The 9,977-nt window shown below is 33.0% G+C and overlaps 1 protein-coding gene across 1 annotated transcript; it reads left to right on the forward strand.

The window, feature by feature from the left end:
• Positions 1–6,517: 6,517 nt before the first annotated feature.
• LOC21384469 lies at positions 6,518–9,579 on the forward strand. Its single transcript, XM_010093474.2, has 7 exons — positions 6,518–6,857; positions 6,966–7,083; positions 7,419–7,507; positions 7,629–7,675; positions 7,797–7,885; positions 8,517–8,650; positions 8,761–9,579. The coding sequence occupies exons 1-7, from the start codon at positions 6,747–6,749 to the stop codon at positions 9,451–9,453; spliced, it is 1,281 nt and encodes a 426-aa protein (XP_010091776.1). The 5' UTR covers positions 6,518–6,746; the 3' UTR covers positions 9,454–9,579.
• The last annotated feature ends 398 nt before the right edge of the window (positions 9,580–9,977 follow it).

The raw sequence follows: 9,977 nt of genomic DNA on the forward strand, positions 1-9,977 counted from the left end.
ATATATATATATATATATATACACAGAGATCATATATATGTATTTATGTTTTTTGAATTTTAAAATGTAATGATTAAGCCATGATAAAATGTTGTGGTTAAGGGTGGTAGGGCGTGGTTTCTGTGTGGGGTGTGAAGTGGGTGGCTGACTATCATATTTGCTTAGAAAAAAGTCATTCCATGAAAAAGAAAGATTATCGACTATGCACATTCAAGGAGGGAACGAGAGGGGTTGTATTTCAAATTTTGAAATCTTATAAAATAAAATAAAAAGGGGGGTTTTTTTTTTTCTTTTTCTTTTTCTTTTTCTTAAGGGTAGGGAGAATATCCAAAGGATGCATGCAACTTTAGGTACAATTGGCCACGTGGGAGGCCTTTGAAGCAACTATACATCATACAGGAAATTTCTTCTTTTTTTTCTTTTGCTTCAAAACAACATGTACACACATGTGTATATATTATATGGCATGTCTATACTACATGATATAATATATATATATATATATATATATCTAAAGTCATAGCCTAACTGCCAAAATCTGACTGCGTATAGTTGGCATATATAAATATAAATATATATATATATATATAATGTGTGTGTGTACTATGTCAAATTGTGCTTATTCTAGAGAGAGATAATGATCACTTATAATAAGAAAAGAATTATAGTAAAAGGAGGATGAGAGGAATCTCTTGCATATTTGAATGGAGACAAACGAAACAAATCTTTCAGAAAATACCATCTTAGGTGTAATTATTTTAATTATCACGATAAAGCTTACAACCTTCAGCTTTGGGAAGCACCAAATTAGCAGCCTAAGCTACGCTTTGGCTTTTTCCCAACCTTATTATTTACTTTTCTACCGCCCCCACCGGCAAAAAAAAACCCACTATTGTCTTTGATATTAGGCGACGAGTATTTGCTTTTACTTGTCATAGAGAACCTTCATTTATTTATGAGTACTCCTTTTCCCAGCGCGTGGAAAGCAAAAATCTTGTGTTTTTGTACTCTGTTTTGAGGCTTATTATTATATATAGTAATAATTTTCCTCATGCTACTATATATATATATATATATTTTTTTTTTTTTTTTGACTTTGAGTTTTGAGAAGCTCATGAGCTTACAAATAGAACCGAAAGGGAAAATGTTATAATTAATAATGATATTGGTACATTATCGCTCTCCTGAACTTTTTATAATTGACAAATATGTATTTTGATAAATTATCTTCTGAATTTAGAATGTTAAGTTTTTTTTTTTCAAAATCAACGGCGATTGTTAAAATTTGAACGAAAATATTTTTATATACGTTATATGAACACGGTGAATGTCAAAGTGCATCATGTCATGTGTGTGTGTATGTTTCTTTCAAATTTTAATTTATGTAAATTTAAGGAATAATTTATAAAGTTAGAGAAAAATAACTTTGCCAAACAAAGGCACCAAAAACCTTAAAATTAGAACCCGTTTAGTTGGAGGATTCGTTCTCTGATTCGAATCATAGTTCATGGTTCGGTACAGTATTTTCTCTCACAAAAAACGCACGTAAATCGAAAATAATTCTAATCTCATGGTTTTAATCTATGAACCAAACGGGCTCTTAATAAATATACAAAACGAGTTCTTAATATAAGAAAAGGAGAGAGAGAGAGAGTAATCTAGATTAAAAGATTATTAACACGAGTAGATAGAATGTCCTGGACATTGTAGTGAAGTAAGAAAAGGTCCCCGCCGTAACAACAACGGAATTGGACTTAGGGAGTACTATCTACTATGTGTCGTATATTATATATATATATATATACATATATATATATGTCAATATTGGTGGACGACAAATATCTAGGCTTTGACTTTATGGGAGTACGTGTCTTTGTTAATATGCAATGTGTTCTGTGTCTCTCTTCATGTGCTCACTAGCTAGACATTGATTTCAACTTAAATGTTTGACGTTTTGTATTGTTTCATACTCTGTACATCATGTGTTAAGTACTTGATCACACCCACTGTTAGTACCTAAGCTAATAAATTGGATCAGTATATGTCATTTTCCTAGAAGAAGACAATTCCACCACTGTTAGTACTTAACCTAGCTATGTATATATATGTATATATATAGTCATAATAAGCCACTAGTAATGTTTTCTTATAATTAAAAATATTTGATTCTCGGAGAAATTTTGATGCCTTGTTTTATGTCCAACCAATATTTTCATTGGATATACTCCTTTTTTATTTTTTTTCCCTCAGGAGAAAAGAAGATTATTGATGGCATTCTATCCTTACATCTTCATCTCTTTAGTCATTTTACAAATATCGAGATCCACTAATAGAACAAAAATTACTCGACCCAATTTTATTTTAAGAACGAGTATAATTTTCACTCATGGCACTCACGTTGATCGGACAAGAATTTTAAACTGGAGTTATGAAATATTATACTCTACGCGTATTTTGGGAAGAGAAGAAAGAAAAATATCGTTATTGTTACACTAATTTATTGGTTTTCATTGATTATGCTCACTTACCTTAACAAGTCATTGGTAATCCAATATCGACACCGGGAGAGACATAAGATTTTGTAAGTAATTTTTCGACAGAAGAGTGTACTTAAAACCCATTAATTAAATTAGCTAATCCACAAGTAGACCATGGAATCTTGTGATCTCTTGCAATATAACTTGGTGTCACAAGCTAGCTAGTAAATAGTAATATTCACATGTATACAAACTTATTATAGGCAAAAAAAAAACAAATACGGTATGGCTCTAATTCACATGGACGAAGCGGTGAAAGAAACATGGAATGTACCGTTTGATTGTATTAATGTTGTCACGAAGGCAAAGATTAAAGTAAAAAACTAGAGTACCAAGTTGATGCTAGGGAAAAAAGAACAGGAAAAAACTGACGAATTTTCCAAAAAAGTAGCTGCTGAAACAGAACTGTGGGAAACCAAAAGATGAAGCGAAATACTGTGTAATACATGCAATAATTTATACCGTCGGATTATCCCACAATATCCGTCGATCACGAGTGGACTTGTGTCATGTGTTTCCAATCATGATGATGAAATGCCGGTCAGACCGTAATAATGTTGATCATCATGATGAGTGATGACCGTCTTTGGTCTCTCCAAAGGTGAATATATGTCATCATTACAAATAATCCTCATTGATGTTACCATAATCCTCATTTACACAAAATGCCACCGCAGCCTTTTTAAACTTGTTGCACCACTGCCCAAAAATTATTTTAAGTATAATAAACAAGTGAAATTGATTATACTTATTAATTAATATATTATAATATTATTAATAAGTACTAAAAAATAAAAATAAAAAAATAATTTTTAATTATTTTTTAATTCATTTACAAAAATTATTTTTATTATTATTATTTTTTATTTTTAAAATATTTACTAAACAAATACGATTTGTAAAACGTTTTCATTTTTGTGCCTCAAAAGATACGCAAAAACGTTTTCAAAAATAAACAAAAATCAATTCCAAATACACCTTACATTTACGCCGGAGAATACTATTTTACTCTAACGATGAAAATATTGATATTTTTACTGATATTTTCGCTGAAATTTCTATATTTTAGAAGTACGCATATGAAATAGGGGTGTAGTATCTTTTTCGTAAAATATCTTAAAATTTCCATGGATTATTCCATAAATATCAATATTTTTAAGAAAATTTCCATTGTCGAGTAAAACATAGTGTTAAATGACCGAATATCGTGAAAATTTACAAAAATTTTGTGAAAATATCGATAAATTTCCACATAAATTTTCACAAATTTATATATATATATATTTTATTTTTCTTTTAAAAAATCTAAAAAATATGGCATGTCCGAAATTATATAAGAAACTATTCAAACTCCATATCTTGGTATCAATATTGTTTAAACTAAAATGTGTTCAAAATACCTTCCAACCTCCTAGAAGCTCCTTTTGGTATGATAATTTATCATCATGTATGAAACTATATATGTATGGTATATGTACTATGTTGATTTTCAGCAATTTTACTTAATTTGTGAACTTGTGCTTAGTATTTATGGTATTATAATCACACTTTACCTTACATATTTATCAAATAATTGGTATTTTGATTGAGAGTTTCTAATTAATGTATTGTTATATATTTTATGGTTTTTAAAATCTCATTTGAAAATAGAGTGTTTTAGTATTAATATCCATATTTTACATCAATTTCCATCGATATCGATATTTTCGTAAAATTTAAGTACATATATTTCCATAAATATCGATATTTTCATCCTTGGTTTAACTGTATCTCAAAAATAAAAAGAAAAGAAATTGTATTGTTTAATCATTAAATTAATGTTTGTTTGATTTGAGGGTTCAAATCATGTTGATTTTGATTTAAACAGTATTGTTTTCTCTCACAAAAAATTTAAATTTAAAAAGTTCTGCTACAATGTTTTAATTTCTTTAACAAAATTTAAATTCTGAACTCTCAAACTAAACAAGTACTTAAGGGTTGTTTGGCACTTGTATTCAAACCCAATCCATGATTCAGTTACAATGTTTTTCCTTTCACAAAGAATTTGAATAAAAAAAATTATCGCCAATAGTTCTCTCATAAAGAATTTGAATCAAAACCCAAACAGGCCCTTAGCAACCGTTTAGTTCGCTGATTCGAGTTTTTAATTCGAGGTGAGATATGAGAGCTTTTTACTGTAGTAAAAAAGTTAAATGTGATTATTTCTGAGAGCTTTTTACTATAGCAAAACTTGAATTGTAAACTTGAATTGGTGAAATGAACATGGTGTTTTAATGGTATGATTTGTAGTGAGAATAGTTATGTATCCCGTAATGTAAATTGTTAATGCGGATAAAAAATCAATCCAATAGTGAAAAACAATTTCTCCTTCCGGTTTCGGCGGAGCAAAATAGTATTTTCCAAGATTCTCTTTATTTTATTAATTTATTTATTTATCGGCTTCCCAAGCTATTAAATGAAGACGATGATCTGAATAGTGAAACACATGAGCATACAGTTTGGAATAGCTCTTTTGCCCACTCCCCTTGTTTAGCAAGAAAACGAATAGTTAGCCGTTTAAGGAATACTGGTGGTTTCTGGCTGTTTTTCACAAACAAGCTAAAAAAGGAAAAAAGGGGAATTGAGTTTAGTTGTATTTTTCACTGTTGAACGTTGAACCTTCTGAATTATATTTGTGACATCTTTTATCTCCTTGAAAAATGTGTCTGAATGCTTATTCATCAAATAAGAAAAAAACAAAAAAACAAAAAACGTATAAAATTGTCTGTTTTTATATTGACACTCCAATATTATGATCGTTTTCTAACATATTATCTTACATGTTATCATCTAGACATAATCACAAGCCATTAAATATTTAGATTATTTTGTAACTAAAAAATGAATTACATCAACGCGTGGTGATAAAAATAATGGTGCTAATATATATATATATATTTAAAAAAAGTGGTTCTAATAAACCGGTGAATTCAACACCTGATTTATGGTCATATTGACTACATTGGTCAACTTAAATAAAACAGTGCTTATAGAGAAAATACAATCGTGGTGACCAAAAAATTCTCTCAAAATATCAGTCTCATGTATTACGATTTTGGTGAACTTTCTTATGTGAGAAAAATCGTATATATAATAAATTGAATAAAACGACCTTATTTTGGGAGGTCATTATCGCCCGTTTAGTTTGCTGATTCAAATTTTTAATTCGAGTTAATATGTGATTTTGGGCCCATTTCGCTGATTCAAGTTGAGATGTTACTTTATGTGAGTTTTTTATTATAATAAAAAAATTAGATGTAACTGTTTCTTAGAGCTTTTTACTATAGTAAAACTCGAATTCTAAACTTGAATCGGTAAAATGAATGAGACTTTTATGTGAAAGCTTTTTTTCTTTAGTAAAAAAAATATATGTGACTGTTTTTAAAAAATTTTTACTGTAATAAAACTTAAATTTTAAATTTAAATCAATAAAATGAATATGATGTGATATTACAAACTAAAATTCAGAAAGCAAAAACGGACAATATCCCCATAACTATTTAAGAGAAGCAAAAAAAAAAAAATTAGCCCCCAAAATATTAATGCTGATGGGTGCTGTGTGGGACAAGTGGGGACACAAACTAATTATAAATGAGAGAGTGCATTTAAGGGAGTAATGGCAATGGCCGTAGGATTGGTCCTGGGCCCGGCATCAGCCGACGTTTTCCGTTACGAATCGCTATCATTACGATGATGTTAGTTTTGGCAATTGCAATTGACCAAAAGAACAGCACCAGTTAACGTTGGTTTTTTTAACTTTTTAATTTAAAAAACCTCTTTACTTTAATAATGTTTTTTTTTTCTTTTTCGGTTATCCCATGTGTGAATGTGAAGCATTGTAACGGCGTTATTTGCCGTCGTTTCGCTATATATATAGGGGCTCTCTTTATTCAACGTTGTTATTAGTAGTTTTCAACCTCTTTTAAGTTCATTTCCCTCTCATTCACACACACTCAAGAACTCTCTCTCTCTCGCCCTCTCTCTCTCTACTCTCTCTCTCTCCACAAAGTTTTTAGATTGTTGCGTGAAGCAGAAGTTTGGTACACTACTGGGGTTCTGTGTTTTCCTCCATTCTTGGTGATAATAATTAGTGCAGACAATAATATCTCATAAGCTTGAAAAGTAATTCTCATTCTCAAAACCCTTGTCCAAAAAAAAAAGTTCTTCGAAATGGGAAAGAAAGAACAGAAAAATCGGAAAGAGAACAACAATAACATGTCTACAAGAGTTGAAGCAGTTCTCGATCTTCTCAAGAAACAAGCACCTTTCTCTCTCAAACAGGTCAGTTTATATACATATATATTCATGAAAATATATTTGTAACTATCTCTTCTTTTTTTTTTTTTTTCTTTTTTCTTTCCTTAATTTCGTCGAGTTTTTGTTTGGCAGGAGAAGTTCTGTAATAGCGCTTGCGTTGAGAGGTTTTTGAAAGCTAAAGGGGAAAATGTTAAGAAAGCTGCGAAGCAACTAAGGGCTTGTCTTTCTTGGAGAGATAGTTTAGGCACTGGTATGTTGTTGTAGTACTATAGTAGTCAAAAATCTTTTCTCTTCTTCGTATCTTTCAAAAAGCTTTTTTTATCTTTTCATGGGATATTGTATTTTCTTTTTGTTATGCTAGCTAAGGAATCTCTCTCTCTCTCTCTCTTCTCTCTCTCTCTCTCTCCTTGGCACTTTGAATATGGGCCGTTAAAGTGAAATCCCTAGCAATGATTAAAGCCACTACTATTTCCTCCAAACATTTGTATATTTATCCAATTTTTTTTTAAGTGATAAGAACCTATATCTGGGTTTTGAACTATTATTTTTGTTAATTTTCTTTTTTTTTATGTTTTTGAACCACAGAGAACTTGATAGCTGATGAGTTTTCAGCTGAACTGGCCGAAGGAGTTGCTTATGTTTCAGGGCATGATGAGGAATCTAGGCCCGTTTTGGTATTACAAAAATACCCTTTTATTTATTTTTTAAAAAAATTTGTTTTGTTTTGTTTTTTTTCAAAAAAAAAGAAACAAATATTCAAATGCATGTGTGAAGAAAATGTTGTCTTGGTTGCAGATTTTCCGGATCAAGCAAGACTATCAGAAGTTCCACTCTCAGAAACTGTAAGGAACCAGACAAAAGAAAAACACAAAAACTCAATATTCGTTATCTAAATTTTTTAATTAAAAAAAAATCTCTTATGATCACTTGTACTAATTGATTTTGGTTTTAAAATTTTTTAAGGTTTATTCGTTTACTGGTGTTCACACTGGAGGTGGCCATTGGGACCATGCCAAAGAACGTGGAACAGTTTGTTCTCCTTTTCGATGCAAGTAAGATCTTTCTTCCCCCAAATTCCCAATTTTACCCTTCTAAGCATATGAAATATAGTAACATTTTTTGAAAATGAAGGGGTAGTTTGGTAAAATCAGACTAACACCGCACGCACGATGGAGATATAGCGGAGTTAAATGAGAGCAGAGTGTCGGAGTCTCGGCAGGGTTGTGTCTGAGATATTTTCAGACATTGTCCGGAGTGCCCTCAGGTGTCACGGTCCAACCCCTCCATAAGGGTCCGGGAATGTAGGGGCATATCGGGAAATGGAGTGAATTAATGAACTCCTTTTGATAATTGGTCAACTTCGACACTGTAGTCTTTTGCTACACAACTTACCTATTTTGTTCTTTTTTTTTTTTTTTTGCCCTTTTTATATTTTTTTTAAATTAATAATATGATGTTGGGCAGAAGTACCCAGATTTTACTTTTTTTTTTTGCAGAGATGATATACTCCCTGCAAGCTCAGACGTTTATTATTCTTTTGAATTAAATATTATGGAAATGGATATAAATAAAAAATTTTTTTTTTGGGGGAAAAATGGTATTGAAAAGTAGAGTAGATCAATATTGGATTATTACGGAATTAATGAGGTTATAATTGAAGGTGGCGTGGGATAAAAATTGCAGGCTTTTTTAGGTCAGCATCGGCTTTTATGAACTTGTTGTTGGCAGCACTGAAAGTTGTGGCCGAATACTACCCTGGACGCCTTTACAAGGCTTTTGTCATAGACCCTCCTTCTCTCTTCTCCTATCTTTGGAAGGTAAATTTTAATAGTAAAAGTAATGATAATTACTGCAGTGAAAACCATTTTTACCTTGATATAGTACTATAATATTTGTGTTGAATTTTTATTTTATTTTGTTGGGGCAGGGTGTAAAACCGTTTGTGGAGCTATCAACGACGACGAGTGTGGTGTCGTCTCTGGACTTTGAGGAGTCGTTGGACTTCAACGACTTCGCGTCGTACCCGCGAGCGTGCTCGTCCCTCCGATACGACGCGTCGTCTATCAAAACGGCATCGAAAGTTGGGTCGTGCGCGTCGTCCCGCTTCTCCTTCACCGTCTCCCACCACTTCGACTCCCTCAAGCCCTGGTACCTCAGCCTCACCGACACGTCAGCCTCCAAGGTGGGCCCCACAGCCTCCGGCCACCTCACCCCTCTGGGCCCCGCCCTCATCTCCCCTCTCAACGCCCGCTCCCTCTCATTCGCCTCGCCGGCGGCGAGAACCCCGGTCGGAGGCATCTCGAAACGGAGCCTCTTCCCGTCGTCGACGCCGTTGCCGGAGCGTCGAATCTACGGCGCCGGCGACCCCACCAGAACCCCCCACGCGCGGACCCCACGGCCGTCGTTCCTCCAGTCGCCGGCGCTATTCTTCCGCAGGGAGTGCCACGTCAGCAGAACTGAGAGGTGTCGGGAATCGTTCCTGCCGTTCTTGAAGTTCTACCGGAGGCCGTACGATGAGATGATTTACAGGTCCAAGATGCGGCCCCCACTTGGTGGACTCATCTCCATTGTGTCTCCCCACCTCAGAAGACGCCACGTGTCTGTATCTCAACGGTTCTGATCTATCTAAAGTTCTAAAGAAGGAAAAAGAAAGATTTTAAAAACAAGAAAGCAAAGAGGAAAAGGCAAAAAAAGAGTGAGAGAGAAAATAGTACATATATTATTAATTAACAAGTGAGTGTTCAAAGTCAAGTCCATGATATGACAATTTAATGTTGTTATTACTGCTAATAATTGTTTAATTATTTTTCCTCAATTCAAGTCTCGTCGTGCATTAATTGTTTAGACCAACAAAATTTGTTGTGATGAAAAAAAAAATTGTGTTTTTTCGACACCGTGCTAGGCACGTTATGAAATGGTGTGCACAATATCTGATCTTGAATTATGTGGTTCATTTTATGGAGAAGAAAAAAAAAGTCTACGTTTTTTGGGGGAGGCAAAAAGAAATAAGCTTGGGAAAAAGAAATCGTGGTCGAGACGGTGAACATTGCATTGGAAATCATACGGGTCGGAAGTCAAAAGAAGAGAAATTTGCCACAATTGTCAAGAAAGAGAGAAAAATAAATGTCTCGTTCACTTTGTTGA

Source organism: Morus notabilis, unplaced genomic scaffold (assembly GCF_000414095.1).
Source record: "Morus notabilis unplaced genomic scaffold, ASM41409v2 Scaffold4394, whole genome shotgun sequence".
Taxonomy (NCBI): domain Eukaryota; kingdom Viridiplantae; phylum Streptophyta; class Magnoliopsida; order Rosales; family Moraceae; genus Morus; species Morus notabilis.